The sequence below is a fragment of the Trachurus japonicus genome, chromosome 3 (genome assembly GCF_045865225.1).
Source record: "Trachurus japonicus isolate A0001 chromosome 3, Traja_1.0".
In the NCBI taxonomy this organism is placed as follows: Eukaryota; Metazoa; Chordata; class Actinopteri; order Carangiformes; family Carangidae; genus Trachurus; species Trachurus japonicus.
Window position 1 is genome coordinate 16,161,132 of NC_140909.1, and position 15,713 is coordinate 16,176,844.

Consider the following 15,713-nt stretch of genomic DNA (forward strand, 5'->3'; position numbering starts at 1 on the left):
GGCCTGTTTTTTGTTTGTTTGTTTTTTAAACACATTTTGTAATTTAAAACAGGGAAAACCACTGTAAATAATGACTAATGTCAATTATTTTTCACCATATGAAGTGAACTTTAAAAATGCAAACCCCTCTGTTAAAATCTCAAAGTAATTCACCAGATTTTAGTTAAAATAAAAAAAACAAACAATGTTTGTACTCTAATATCAATGTGTTGTATATTGAAGTGAAATCAAAACACCAGAAGACTGTTAACCAGACCTCTGATTGATTGTGACTACGTCTGTTATACTGTTCATACATAGGATAGAAATGTTTGCTGGTGTTTGTGATTGACTTTTCCTAAAGGAAAACTGAATGATGTTCACATGGCTTTGAAGAATCCTGTGCCATCTGTGTAAGGGGAAAAGATGCATGTTGCTGTAACGTTAAAGTGCATATTACGTGGATGTAATAATGACCGTCTCGTCACCTGATCTTGATAATGTCGTACTGTACATGACTTAAAAAAGATTGAATAATTTGGCTTCCCTATCTCATAATTAGAGGATATTTACCCACATTTATGATATAGAAACAGTCATTCCTTTGGCATCATGTTGTAATGTGCACCAAAATGTTTTGTTGTAATTAATCAGGCCAATAACACTAATCTGTTTGAGTTGTGTGAGGTCGGTGGCACTTGATTTGATAATCATAAAATCCATGTGGTATGTTTTTGTCACCATTAGCCTATACAACAGATTATTGTAATTTAAGTACAAAGGTCTTTTGTTAGTATGATCTCATTTATGAGGTATGGAAGTCAAAATGGAAGAAGACGATTTTTCTTCCTCATCAATACAATGCTCTTCCCAAATGTTTAGTAGAGTGAATCATCTTTTTGATGATTATCACCTAATTCTTTCTGTGAAAGATCTATTAAAAGTCCAGTTTGCTGTCCTGTGTAAATGGTAATGTTGTAGGCCCTAAGCAGCAGCCTATCAAGCAGTGTGCGGTGCAAGCTATTGTTAACAAAGTAGTTTGAATGAATCTGTGCAATGGACACATTTTTCAATAAACTTTCAAATTTGATTGTTATTTTGTGTTTCATTAATTTGTTGTTTTCTTGTTGTCTCCTTTCCCCTTATAAACCTGAGCAGAAATTACATTTAGAGTATCCTCATGATGGTGTCTCCAGCACCGCATGGTTTTATTTACCAACCTCTTGCCACTGGAACAGCTGGATCAGCGTCTCTGGTCTGTTTATAGTCTAGCTTTAAAAAAGGAAAGAAAGGGGGAGACCAGGATGTGAACAACATGATGGACAGAAGGAAACATTTAATCAAACAAAGCCATCTTTTAAATCAAGTCCAACCCCTCTCCCTCTGTTCCGGCAGCTGTCCTCACTCGCCATGTTATCCTGCACTACTTTGCTTTCCCCACCGCCCTTTTTCATTCAGCCTCAGTCTGTATTTCATAGTTGAGGAAACACAGAAGCACATATTGTGTCCGTTTGCAAAAAGAGGAAATAAAGTCTTTCTTTTCTTTCCTCTCTCTCAGACTTCTTCACCACATTCCTTCTACTTCTCCATTTCAGCCCTGCCCCCTTGTAACTCCATGTGCAAGGGGCGACTAGCTACACACACACACACACACACACACACACATAGAGCTAATCCTTCCACCTCCCCTCCCCTGTCTTTTTGCTGGAGCCAAGTTGGACTCTCTTTTGGGAGTTGACTATTTTGTACTGAAAAGCAAAAGTCGTTTTTGTTTATTTTATGTCTTTGGCCAATAAAAGATCACAAAACAAACAAACACACACAGACACACAAATGTCATAAATGCATTGTAACTTATTTAGGTCATGTTTAAGACTAAGTAACAGGACAACTTTGACTAAAGACAACACAGACAGCCACAATTAATTTTAATACAAATATTTTGCAAACCCTAAATGATGACAGGTTTCATAACAGACACATCTCTTTTCAATGCAGTTCAACAACACAAAATAACCACAACAGAGATGAATAGATTCACCACCACCCTAAAACAGTTTAAACTACAACAATCTGCTCATTAATCTTCATGAACGGATGGATTATGCAGTTGGATGTGCCTCATAAAGTAGCAGCTTTGTATTTTATAATTTCATTGACTTATTGGGGACCATGCTTTTTTAAACAGCAGATCACTCCGCCATGATAAACTGCTGCCAATAGAAGAAGTAGTTCCTATCAAAACAACGTGAGGTTTTCAGCGTTTTTCATTCTTGTAATCATGTCCACATCAAAGTAAAAGTTTGTAACGTAAACCATACAACAAGTAGGCTAGTTCTTGGAAAATGTAAACGATTAGGCTACTCTCCATAAACTCCGCAATAGATCGATCGTTCACAGACCACCCATCAGTGTTACGCTACTCCAGATGTGAACATAGTCACGACATGAGCAAACACTGGACTACGGCACCGACTACACAGCTGAACAAGGTCTGGCTCCTCTTTTGTCTCTAACACCTTTGTTTAAGTTGTGACACTTTAAAAAAAAACCGATTTCTCTCCACAGTATTGTGTTGCAGTAGACAACCAGCTCAGATTCACCAAGTTAAGATTTCAGATCTCATTTCAGACCTCATTTGCAACTTCAATCGATCCGGGGGAACTGATTTCTTCACGTCAACGTCAGATTTAGCTAGAGTTCAGGTTCATGAAACATACAGATAAAGACCAGCTGGATCTCTGTAATGTTATTATTATTCTACTTCACCTCTGCAACTCCAGTTTTCAGCTTTGACACAGTGGTTTTTCACATTAAGAGTGTTCTTCTTGGTAACCTAGCTGCTGTAATGCACGGTATTTCAACGTGTTTCAAACACATTAAAAAGTCAAATAGTTTCAGCAACAAAATTACCATCAGTCCCTGCTATGCTGTTGCATCTTTGAGGTTGAAGATCGGGTGTAGAGCACTGAACAAGTATTGTTGTGATGTTTGCAACAGTTGCTCTAATGTTATTCTTTTTGGTGAACTTTCTGTTATATGATGAAAGATATCGAGGCTAATTTCATGTTAAAAAGATGAATTTAGATGAATACAATTCTGAATATAATAGATAACCTTACTCAAATGCTGTTGGGATCCAGAAATGATTTAGATAGACTGAGTAAAGAATACAATGCTTCTTAATTCTTAATATTGTCTTTTCAGAAATAGATCAGATAATTTATTGTTAATTAATTACCCTACTTTTAACGTTATGTGTCAACGCAGACAGCAAAACTGAGATATAATCAAATAAAACCAGCATGCAGATTTGTATTGCAAAGGATGAATGGATGATACAGGCAATGTGGCAAATCTTACCAAAAAGAGCCAAAAATGTCTTGTCATGTTGTATGAAATATCATTTATCACTAACTAAATCAGCAGAAACTAAAGAACAGCCTGTGTTTGATGTTTTTATTTTTGTTTTTTTGTTACCACTCAAACCATAAAAAAAATATCCAAGATTTAAAGGTGTCAATTTAGGGATCATTTTGAGATCACTTAGACCTGATTCATGTCCAAGTGATCTTAAAATGAACCCTAAGTTGACTTATTTTAGCGTAATGTGAATGTAGGGAATACATGGAAATGCCTTTGTTAATGTTTCAGTCTGTTCCTGTGCGTTTGTCCATAGGATGTCTGCTGAGCTCTACTATACGGGTGGACCAGGTGGGAATAATGCAAGTCCGCAAGGCGCCACAGTGGGGGGCAGCAAACCTTTACACCGCTTCATTAAGGGACAACCGAAGATTATTGGCGTGAGACACACACACACACACACACTGAAATTATTATAAGTAGTCATTATAATGTACTGTTTTCACATCTCACAAATCTGATAACAATTTAACACAAACAATGCTTCTATTGTAGTATAAACATTGTTTTTTAATTTCCTCATAGATCATTGTGCTGGTCTTGGGCGCCTCCTTTATTATCCTTTCCACTATAGTAGTGGGAGCGAATGAGAGTGGTCAGCAAATGTGGTCAGCTGTCTCATTTGGATTCTTGCTGGGAACACTGGTTGGTGGCTCGTTTATATTAGTCAGTAGCAGCATGTGGTATCTGATTTTTTTTTATAGCTATTTATTTTCTAATTAATCAACTCACTAATGATTAAATTTCATTGATCAAATGCTGGCTGTAATCTCAACTCATTTCAGTTGTAAAGCACCATTGATAGCCCTGTTTACAAAATGCAATCTAATGCGCTATTATGGTAATGAGAAACATAACACAGCATTTTTTCTCCCTCTCCTCCTCTTCTTCTTTTCACAGTTCATCATATGTGGGATTCTGTATGTTGTGACAGAGCACAACCCGACCAAGAAAACAGTAAGCTCCATTGCAATAAATTTGAAGAAAAATTGGCAAGTTGTCAAGAAGGTTCAAGAGAACCCTGCAAGATAAGACAGTTGATTAACATCGCCTCCAGACATGCTTTAAACCCTGAACTAGTTTATGTCTGGTATGGTTTTCCCAATTAGCAGTTCAATTAGAGAAAAACTAGATCCACTACACACAGCTCATCTGCTGACACAGGGCAAAGGTGGACTACACCCTGGACAGGTTTCCAGGGCTAACAAGAGATAAACAATGCACACACTTAATTAATTAACCAATGTCACATAATTCCATCAACTGATTTGTAGCAGGGCTCTCTCTATATTGTCTATACACGGTGGCTAGAAAATGTGAAACCTTTGAAATGACGTACAAATTTATCCCAAAATGTTGTTTGCCCTAAATCCAAATTACAATTACAAACAAACACAAACTAATTCATCTATGTGCACTCAAACTGTGTTGTTCTTGTCCATACTGAAAACATCATCATCAACAACATACGTTATAGATTGGAAAAGTGTGTAGTCCCCCCAGTTAATGGCATTCACAAAGCAAACTAGAGTCAGAAAGCATGATCAAACCTGGAGTAAAATCTGCAAACAATGAAAGAAGCAGCTACTAGAAGAGCTTGTTTGTTTGACACAAAGACACAAACTATTAAAATTGTAAGGATGCTGTATCCTTGTCTACATTTGTGAATGATCTGAGGATCAGGTCTGAGGTTCTATCAGTGCAAAAACACAGGTGATACCAGAGTGTTCAAATATTTTTCTTGCCACCCTACAATTTCAGGTATTTGCCAACATTTGTAAGTTTCTGTGTGCTCCACTGTCCTTCACCTCTCTCTTGGTTTCTACATGTAGGTTACTGCATCATTGGCTCTGACTATTGTGACAATACTTGGAATATTTTGGACAATCTTGCACGTCCTGCCTGAGCTTATACATGCTACACACTACAGGTACAATTATTATTCCGATGAGGATCATCCAGGCCGTGAGGAGCAAGTATGGCTTTCACATTATGAGGTGATTAGTATTTTTCTCATTAGTTTATGGTTAATGGTGTTGGCGTTATATTTTGAAGCACATATTTAAAGCAGGTTTTATATTTCTTAATTTAATTAAGGCAACAAAAGTTTGTGTATCTTGGCTTGATATAAAATGTTGGTGCCAAAACTCTGTCATCATAGTTCATTTAAATATGAGTCTCTTTGGCTTCCATACATTATGTTTGAAAATGAATGTGTTATACATTTCAGTGTCCCAAATATGTTCATTTAAAACTTCCTGCAAAAGTTTTTTTTTTTTTTAATTTTTTAAATGTATTTACCAAACATTGTGTTGTGTTGTGTTGTGTTGTGTTGTGTTGTGTTGTGTTGTGTTGTGTTGTGTTGTGTGTCTGTCTGTGTCTAGGCCATGGGAATGGTTTTGGAGGCAACCTTTCTATTCTACAGTTTTGTTGGTGTAATTCTTTTCATTGTAATGTCATCTCTGGCTGGGGCTGCTCTGCGTTCCACTAAGAGCCAGGTAAACACCACAGAAAAGAATCACTTCCACAGACATTACAGACAGTGCACAGAACTGTGCTTGACGCACTCACCGAGAGACTATCCCACAGTATTGGCTAAGCTTAAAAGAAGTTGCAACATGACTAACGGCCAGTTAAGTGAAGCGTCAGCATCTCTTCTTTCTCTTCTCTGTAGGCCATCATTGTGATGACTACTGTGCCAACCGAAACTCCAGCTGAATGACAAACACAAGACGGAGGCCTGGAGTGGGGCAAACTGAACTGAGAGGAAGAGACAGGAAGCATACTCAGACACATGTAATTGTCTTTGTGGGAACAATGTACTACTTGACTCCTAAATATTACTCTGTTCTTATTGTATACAATGCAGTACAAATTATATGTTATATGTGTGACATGAATTGCGTTGCTGTGTTTTTCTGATTTTGAACCCTTGCAATGAATCACATGGATGATGATGGCATCAAACTTTCCCCACTGAGCAGACAAATAACTGTTAACTTAGCTTGAAGCCTGGCATTTGCTTACCATGTTTCCACACATATTTACGATCCTACACCACAGGACAAAGGTCCAGTTGAAACCAACGTCTCCATGAGATGGTCCAAATAAAAAATGTATTTACATTTCTGAGAAGAAATCAAGTTATTGATCAAGGGCAGACTTAAATTAGGATAAAGATGCTGGTGCACCCGTCACAGCACGATATTTTTTTAAATGGCAAATTCTATAGTCTTTGTAAAACAATTGCCATGATTGGCTATATGAATGGGTTATAGGCATTAAATAATACTTAACTGATCAACCATGAGCCATATTCTTGCAACAGAGGGGGAACATTTGAACATGAAAATGTGAAAATATAATACGAACAACTCCAACCACAAACATGCCATCTCTGGCCAGATTTTCTCTGTCTTTACTGTGAATTGAATTGATCCTCCTGTCCCTCACAGTAGCAGTTTGGAGAGTTTTGGCAGAACATGCACAGGATATCTTGGCTGCTCTTGGCACTTTAATTTATTATATACCGTGTCAGCTCATGTTTCAGCAGCAACTCCATTAAGTACGAACACTATGACTCATCGTATTGTCCTCACTTACAGGGGACAGCACAATGACACACAATGCTGGTAAATTGCTCAAACAGAGAAAAGAGAACAAGGAGTAATGTAATCAAATCCTGACACCTTTCTAACCTGTGCAAGTGTTTCCACATGTTTGCAAAAAGCAACTGAGGTGGCATTTTGAATCTTGCCTCAATATACCAAAAAACAAAGGGATATAGACAACTTAGACTGTCTGTCTATCAGAAAAAAGTCTATTTCACATTTTCATTTTGAGTACATGATACAAATCAAATAAACACATGAGGTTCATGTCATAACAAGAATTTTGCAAAGAAAAAAAATACAAAAATGCATCTAAAATAAGTCCATCACATCTTGTCACATACACACTGTACATCAGGCATAAAAAAACTGCAGATCCACCAGGACGTTTTCCTGGTAGGTTTTCTCAATGTTCAAACATCATCACCAAACATCAATATTATATACAGTTTATATATAAAAAAAGTTTAAATAAAACTCTAATTCCAAATGAAGATTGTACACCATTTAGACACCAATGAGCAGAATAAAACAATAACTTCCTTACAATGGAAATGCAAACAAAATAGTTTTTATCATTTGATAATTACATTTGCCATTAAGTGCACGGTCTAACAACCTAAACAGTCTATGTCACACATGACGGGCAACTAGTAACGTCAAAAGCACTCCAGAGGCAATTTGATACCTAATTTAAAAGGGTTATTAAATCTATTTGTATGGTGGACTGTGATCAAACAGTGTATTCACCATGGTTTGAGACACTGCCTGTACACTGATTCGTGCTGACAAAGCTAGTGCCTACAATTTTTATTGCTTTAGGAAGAACAATGTTCACAGTATCTGGTCAGTCAGTATAATCATCTTTGCTTACAGTCAATCTTTGCTGCAACTGTCAGCTGCCAACGTCAGGTAATCTACTCTCTCCTTGTGGGTAACTGAACTGGGGTGCTGAATGCTGATCACAGGTATAGGCTACTCTATAGTACTGAATGGAATGGGCTCAGAATGTAGATCTGTCCAAATTATTCTTCCAAATTAGCTACCAATATTGTGTTTACAATTATAGTGTAAAATATATGTATGCATACCCTTTGGTCACATTTTTTAGTCTTATTTATTACTATTCAATTATAGTCCAAAAATTGTAATGGACTCTAGCAATTAATAAAGAATTTATTCAATATAAGTAGCGAGGCTGTGAGAGGAATAAGAACCTTTAAAAACAACAGCAATAAAAAACAAGCAGGTTTTTTGGTAGCAAACAGTTGTCCATTTACACATCTAGCAGTTACAGAGAAATGTTTTCATTCATTTAGAATAATTTGGATCTATGAGAGTGAACTAAAACTGTAAAGTTGTAGGCTGGGGAGAAACTCACCATACATTGTTGATTCTCTGTAGGTAAATTACAATGAGCTGTAAATTGTCAGATTGTTTTCACAGTTGTCTCTTGTCTGACTCATTGTTCTTGTGAATATTGATTATAAATACTTCAAACATGCATTTGGTCTCAGCTAACTCATAAACAAAATGGCTCTTAAATGCTGCTAAAACAACATTCATCACCTCATCACTTATTTTGCTGGATGGTGCTGAGCAGGAAACAAACTCCTGTGCTAATCCAACACAGTAAAGTTATGAGATGTAAAGCCTAATTCCTACTAGACCAGGTTGATCATCTTCTTCACATAACAAAGTATTAATGTTCAATTGTTTACTTAAAAATATAGCTGTCCTCTAGAGGGTACAGGAACACACAAATTCTAAAAAAAAAAATCAGATCTTGCACTGAAAAGCCCTAATTGTCTTCTGTGTATTTGCAAAATATTGAAGAAAATCACTATTCTGAGATACTGAAATCACATGAATGAATAATACACATTACAGACACATACATTTTCTAAAGTTTCCTCACAGTTTCAACTCGAAGTAGTAGGGGGCTTGTGAAAGTCACTCCCCAGGGTACACCGCTGGTGAACTCGCATATGCTCTGTGACACGGTACTGGCGTGAAAAGGTCATAGGGCAGCAGGGGCAGGGGAAGGGCCGTACGCCAAGGTGGCTCCGCACATGTCTATTCAGAGAGCCTCGCTGACTGAAGGAACGCTCGCACAGAGAACACTGGAAAGGTTGGTGAAGAGGGGTTGACAGATGAGCTGATATATTTGTGGGCATGCTGGCTGAAAGAGTTGGAGCTATGCAAGCAGACAAAGTGGATGGCCTAGACACTTGTACAGTGTCTGGCACATGAGGAGGTGAACAGACTGTCATGGTACAAGTCTGGCTCTCACCCTCTTTAGGGTTGGAAACCTCCCCCACCTGCCCTGCTTTGTGCATGATGTCAGTTCTCGGCGTGCTTTGGTCTTTACCAACTGATTTTCTTTCTCCAATGTTTGTCCCAGCAACCCAAGATTTAATGTAACCTTCATTAAAACTCTTAGCCCCAAATTTTGCTCTGGCTCTGATTTTTCTGTTGTCAGTTCCCACAGCAGATGTTCCTTCATTCCTCTGCTGTTTGTCATCATTCCCGGCTCCATTCCCAAATGTGTCGTTCTTGCATGATGCAACACTTCTCTCCTCCTCTTCAGATCTATGTTTGTAGGACACAAACAACTCCGCAGGTTTGGCACTAATGTCTAGTAGTAGAACCTGGTCTGTTGTCGTTGCAAAGTGCTGCCTTGGAGAACTGTGACCTGGACTGGAAAAGGTCCCAGCCTCTTCCTCATCACTGGACTGGTCTGAATAGTCAGGGTACATGAGGTGGGAGCGTTTATGATCAGAGTCTTTGTGCAAGAAGTGTGTGTCCTCCTGAGGCAGGCAGTGATAATGAAGATGCCCATGGTATGACTGCCCTGCAACCCTGTACACGGAGTCAGACATGTTGTCCACAGGCATCGGGAAAGTTGCCTGTGGCTCTGTGATTTCAGTGTCTGAGATCTTTCCTTGTTCCAGAGACGAGCGACGTTCAAAGGCAAACAGATCACAAGAGACATCTGAACCTGATTCTGGCGTGGTGGGAATAGGTAGACAAACATCAGCACTATGCCTTTCTTCTCCCACAGCTGTGTCTCTGTTTATCTCAGCTCTTTGACGTTTTGGGTATGAATCTGTCCCAGGTTCATAGAGGTTACAACAGGGACTCCTGCTAGAGTAACTGTGTTCCTCTTTGGTATCACCCTTTGGACAAAATCCCTCACAGTGAGAGTCACTTCCTGTATCAGAGTCCTCCACAGGATGTGGAACAACAGTTTTAAGATCTTGTGAGATGTCCTCTGCTGCAGCTGACATTGAGATATCATTGCATTCAGACCAATTTTGTGACTGGTGATTGGAGGGCAAATCATCAAATCTCAGTTCAGCTTTATTCTTAAATCCCCTCAAGAAATTACCACAAATCTTAAATTGTGGCACCGATTCCTCTCCAAGATATTTCGAGTGATTTTCATGATGACTATGATCTGTAATGTGGGATAATCCATTGTCCATACATTCATCAGTCTGTTTGATCATATAACCTGCACCGCTGCTGCTGTAATCCTGTTTTAGGACGTCAGATTGATCTGTACTGGATTTGTAACATAAATCCTTAATTGAACATTGATCCAAACTATTCTGGTAATCCCAACTCTGTGTTCCAGCATAGGCTTGTTGGCTTTTGTAATCCTGATTTTGTGCCTCACTGTAATTTTTGTGTTCAGTCGCAATACCTTGATCAATGCTGTCATTGTCCATGCTTGCTGATAGTGAGACAGGGGTCCTGCTGGAGTTGGCTGAGAGCTGGGACACTGGATGGTAAGGAGGTACTGTAGAAACCTCTTCCAGTTGAGGCATACCCGCTCTGCTGCTGTGACGGATGACAGGCACTGCTCCACAGCACGGATATGGTGATGAGGGAGAGGCTGAACCGGAGTTCCTCCTGTCCTCCTCTGTCCTCACTCCTTCTGATCTCTTTTGCCAAGTGTCTGGTTTTCCATTGCCAGTTGAGTGAAAGTGATCCTTTTGCACCTCTTTGTGCACTTCAGCAATGCAAGGGATATTTTGAATTAAATCCTGAGGTGCAAGATTCGTCGCTTGTCTCCAGTTACCTGTATTTCCACGACTTTCATCACAGTGCTCAGATACACTAAAGCATGTGCTGACATCTGTTAAAGGGCGTACATCATTTATAGTACTAACCTTTTCTCTTTCTCTACCTTTAATACAAGAATCTCTACTGGCTGAATGCATCTGAGCTTCATCACATGTGTCCACATTGGCTGGATATTGAGGATCCTCTCTCTCCAGGAAACTTGTAGTGCTTTGCATAGTGTCTGTTTCTTCATGTCCACAAAATGTGTCATAACTGCATGTTGAAGGCCCATACATACTACAGATGTCGGCAGTATTATGGGTATTGACAAAATCTGTATGTGACTGATCTTTAGTTCCAGTGGAAGTATTTGTTTTATCCGCTTCATTCACCTCAGTCTGTTTCCAAGCTCTGAGAGTCTCCTGCAGTTCATCCATTTGCAGGTGGCAGGCAGCACTGAGCAGACGGTGATAATGTTGCTGGCTATGAGAATATGGCAAAGTCCCTGTATAAATGTAGTCCAAAATAAGTGCCAGCACCGAGCCAGACAGACATGGTGCCTGCAGTTCCACAAGGGCCCCGGTAGAAGACAAGATAGATGCCAGCACTGGACTTGAAGCTGCCAGGACACACCTGTGGGAGCAAAATGCAGCTACAGGTGAGATGCTGCATTAAATCACGAGCACTATATATGACACACAACTGCCAACACAGACAAGATACACTATACCCCCTTAATATGTACATGTGTTGTTTGGAATAATAAAAACAGTTTATGATGCTCACCTGTGCGCAGGATAGAGTTGACTTTGATTCTGTCTCTGTCGGATCACACAGTCACAGAACTGAGCTCGCTCTCTTTGGAGGTTCAGACTCATCAACAGTGATGTTGTGTGTTTACTGACAACCTGGGCAACGGATTCTGCCTGGAGAGTACAGAGCTCAGTCAGTAGTGGTTACTTATGCTTAGGTTACAAGATTAAACAGAAAAATGGCATTAAAAAATAATCCCATACACATACTACATAAAACAAAAATCATCACAACCCACCTCAACATAGTGGGCAGCATTAAATTTATATTGAGTTGGAAAAAATTAAATGAAATCAAGCCCCACGCTGGGTCTATGCTCAGGACATGGTTAAGAGCTATGGCACTGTAAAAATCTTGACATCTTGTTCTAAGGAGTTGTAGCTGAGCTGCAACTACTATGCGATTTGCTGTACACATGGTAGAAACACAGTTCTTTCGTTTTCTCTGACAATCATAGGATATTTACAAAATTCATGGTTTTAGGTGAATATAATGCTTAATGCTTAATTTTCACTGTATTCTGCTACAAAACTACAAACACTGTAATTGATCAACTGTAATAACAGAATTGTAATGGACATGAGGTTTCAGTTGAAACCCAAAGTCTGACATCAAATGCCTTGTGTTTAACTAGCAGTAGCATGACCATATTTGATTTAGATCTGACAATGACAGAAACATTATCAAGTAGGTGCAAAATAGTGCATCACTAAACTAATAGTATTCTTTACATGTTCTCTTGACAATAACAACAAAAAAAGCCTTGTCTTAATACACAGTTGTTGTGAGGATTGAGCATTGACTGTATTTCTGGAGCAGCTAGAACTGCTTTATAAAACTAACTTTCTACAACATAGAACCTTCAAATCATATAGAAGCACTTGTTACAAGTACTTCAAAAGGATGATAAATGCATATGATCAATATGCATAAGTGTCAATCTATATCTACAGTCAGCTACTATAAAAAAATATAAATCAAATAAATAATAACAACAATAATTTCAATATATATAAACAAAAAGCCATGACTCTAATAATGAAAAGTTACTTCATCAATATATGAGCAAATGTTAAGTCATAGCCTACTAGTGTTGACTATATTTATAGCAATACTGGCTGAAAATGCAAATAAATATTCCTTACCTCCATGTTATATCGGTAGAGAGGCAACAAACCGCTTCTAAACTGTGGTGTGCAGTGCAAAGCTCCTTCCTCTTACCAGGGCTTTCTTGCATTTGACAGGAAAAAAGAAACTACATGGGGTCTAAATAGTCCCAGTCTACTATCTACGCACACTGCCTCACTCGGAAAACAATCACACGCTTCTCGCATTGGTAGTGTGCCATGATGCAAAAGGACAGGTGCTTATATGGAGCACTGGCATCTAACGTCAGAATCTCCATGGCCTGTTAAGGACGGGGAATGAGACCAGCCCACAGAGAACCAACATGAGACCACAGAAGTGGAGCAAACAGATCCACCATTTCTGCTCACATCCTAAGAAGATGGTATCAAGGAGGCTTTTTTTTGCAATTACATGTGTGCAGTAAAGTTGTCACTATGAAAACAATGACAGCAGTCAGTGTATGTTGTATTATATATTTGTCGACAAACAAGTTAATTCTCTACAGTAGCTGCATTTTCTAGTATTAATCCTGCAAGAGGTCAAAGGTTATGATCATGGTCTATTGCAAATTAGAAAGCAAAGAAAGTGGTTCTTGCTGGAAACTCCTGAGCCGAAGTTTGTTAATGCAGTACATATGTGTTCAATTAGCTCTGTGGGGGTGCTTCAGTGCCTCATGGCATAGAGCATACGACATGGATCACTCACTGCAGTGCCCTTGGCTTTGAGTCCTATCTAGGGCCCTCTAGTGCACCCCCCCCCCTCCCACTCTCTCTAACTTTCCTGTCTATACTGATCACATTATAGTAAAATGTCCCAAAAAATAACTAGATCTGTAATTAAAACATTGGCTGGCCAGCTTGATCTATTAACTCTAAGTCTTTACCAGAATTTTCTGGTGAATTGTTATAACTGCACAAAAAGAATTGTGAATTGGTCCTGCAAGAAATCTGTGACGTATCTATCTGGTATAATTCTACTCACAGGAAACTCTGAAGTGTCATGGGCATGAGCCGCCCAGCGGCTGACGCTTTGTTGACAACTCCATACAAAGCCATCTCTCCACCCTTCCACACCATGTGCTTGTCATGCTTTCTCCAAAGTAGTCTAATATTACAGCCACCCCTCTGACAGTCCACAGGGCAGTAGTACATTTTCCCTGGCAACTGTGCAATGGAAATACTACTGCAACGCACACCATCACATAGTGAACTATTAAACCAAGCGGGTCTTGTGGCAGCGACTTTTGGTGCCTACTAAAAGTATGTAAAAAATTTATATGAAAAGACGCTATATGTGGATGTGCACATATAGTTACATATACATACGGTATATATTTACCAATTTAATAAACTCGTCTTAACATAGCTGTAATGTTTTACAGAAAAATAGTTGATGCACAATGTTATATATAACTGTCATTTTTTATATTTCATACAGTGCTTTTAGTATTTGAGTGTGGTGTGTGTACAATTTGAGTGCAGTGTACCACGTATCTGGATTGGAGTGGCGTTCAGTGTTTCCATTCAGTGGGTGCTTGGTGGCATAGCTCACGTACTGTACTAGTTGCATGCAAGGAGAGGATCTCCCTTGGCACACACACACATAGCTCCACGTTTTGGAAACACGTGGAGCTCTGAGACGATTAGTAAAATACTTTCTTTTCTTTTTTTTAACTGACATGGTTGCTGTTAACAAGGTGGTTCCAAGACACAGTTACAAACATTACAAAGTTATATTAAAAGTCAGAAAAGGTCTAATGCAGAAAATATACCTTGAAAGTAGGTCAAACAAAAGTATTCCTCCAGATGCAATGAGAGATTTTAAAATATTGCACTTTATAATTCAATGTACATGAAACTGACACTCAAGTTTATATTTGTTAGTGGTATTGATAGTGTGGCCTAACATTAACTTGTTGAGCTACTACCTTCCGGCACAGATCTTTTTCCATGCACTAAGTGTGTAATCTCTCTGCTAGCAGAAGCACTACAATAAGACACAACTCATCAACTCATCAGTATCATATTATGAATGCATTTTGTTCTTTTCTTTACAGACAAAAGGGTGTATTTCACAGCTTCAGCACAGCTGGGTGGAGTAAAACAAGATTTTTGTCATGCAATGTATGAAGATGCAATGATAATCATAAAGAAAATACTTTGATAAATAAAGATTGGACAAACTGAAATTTTTATATGATAATGGTGCAAAGTCTGCCTAAGAAGTTGTAAAAATGAAAATAAAATAAAAATGTTACCATTGTACATATTTAAATCCCTTTCAGGCTCCAGTCCCTTGGTAAATGCTTATGACTCATATCATGACAAAATATACTTTATCACTCTGGATTATTAAAGGATTTGTGGTTTAAGGTACACGTGGAACTTTCTAATTAAAAAGACACTGTAACATCTGTACAAGAACACGGACACCGATGTCATGCCCAGCTGACTAACACTGACCCTGCCTCTTCAACACCCAAGTACAATATTTACATCTTGTCCTATTTCCATTTTTACACGTTACACCATGTTCATCTTACCATCTGTCTTTGACCCACATATCCAGAACATTGTAGTCATGATACTTGGTGGCTGCTATTCTTAGCTTTCTGGCATGGCACTGTACACTCTGATCCCTCCATTAACACCCCTGCACAAACACACACAGTAGCAGCAGACAGCAAGT

At 38.7% G+C, this 15,713-nt stretch overlaps 2 protein-coding genes across 2 annotated transcripts; one reads left to right on the top strand and one right to left on the bottom strand.

Moving 5' to 3' along the window:
* Nucleotides 1-2,262: 2,262 nt before the first annotated feature.
* LOC146989802 (uncharacterized) lies at nt 2,263-6,302 on the top strand. Its single transcript, XM_085764121.1, has 7 exons — nt 2,263-2,471; nt 3,659-3,782; nt 3,928-4,047; nt 4,303-4,359; nt 5,235-5,399; nt 5,787-5,900; nt 6,077-6,302. Exons 2-7 carry the CDS (start codon nt 3,660-3,662, stop codon nt 6,122-6,124), a joined length of 627 nt encoding a protein of 208 aa, XP_085620247.1. The 5' UTR covers nt 2,263-2,471; nt 3,659; the 3' UTR covers nt 6,125-6,302.
* A 2,498-nt stretch (nt 6,303-8,800) lies between these two features.
* On the bottom strand, nt 8,801-13,364 carry LOC146989803 (uncharacterized). Its single transcript, XM_085764122.1, has 4 exons — nt 13,043-13,364; nt 11,871-12,010; nt 9,439-11,717; nt 8,801-9,387 (listed from the first exon to the last, which is right to left on the bottom strand). Exons 1-4 carry the CDS (start codon nt 13,046-13,048, stop codon nt 8,936-8,938), a joined length of 2,877 nt encoding a protein of 958 aa, XP_085620248.1. The 5' UTR covers nt 13,049-13,364; the 3' UTR covers nt 8,801-8,935.
* Between the last annotated feature and the right edge of the window lie 2,349 nt (nt 13,365-15,713).

What these genes read in the sequence shown, in the direction of transcription:
- LOC146989802 (XM_085764121.1), top strand. Translation starts at nt 3,660, where the DNA reads ATGTCTGCTGAGCTCTACTATACGGGTGGACCAGGTGGGAATAATGCA. An exon ending in GACAACCGAAGATTATTGGC is followed by an intron (nt 3,783 to 3,927) that starts GTGAGACACACA and finishes ATTTCCTCATAG; the next exon opens with ATCATTGTGCTGGTCTTGGG. An exon ending in TGCGTTCCACTAAGAGCCAG is followed by an intron (nt 5,901 to 6,076) that starts GTAAACACCACA and finishes TCTTCTCTGTAG; the next exon opens with GCCATCATTGTGATGACTAC.
- LOC146989803 (XM_085764122.1), bottom strand. An exon ending in CAACTCTATCCTGCGCACAG is followed by an intron (nt 11,718 to 11,870) that starts GTGAGCATCATA and finishes TTGCTCCCACAG; the next exon opens with GTGTGTCCTGGCAGCTTCAA. An exon ending in GGCTAAGAGTTTTAATGAAG is followed by an intron (nt 9,388 to 9,438) that starts GTTACATTAAAT and finishes AAAGAAAATCAG; the next exon opens with TTGGTAAAGACCAAAGCACG.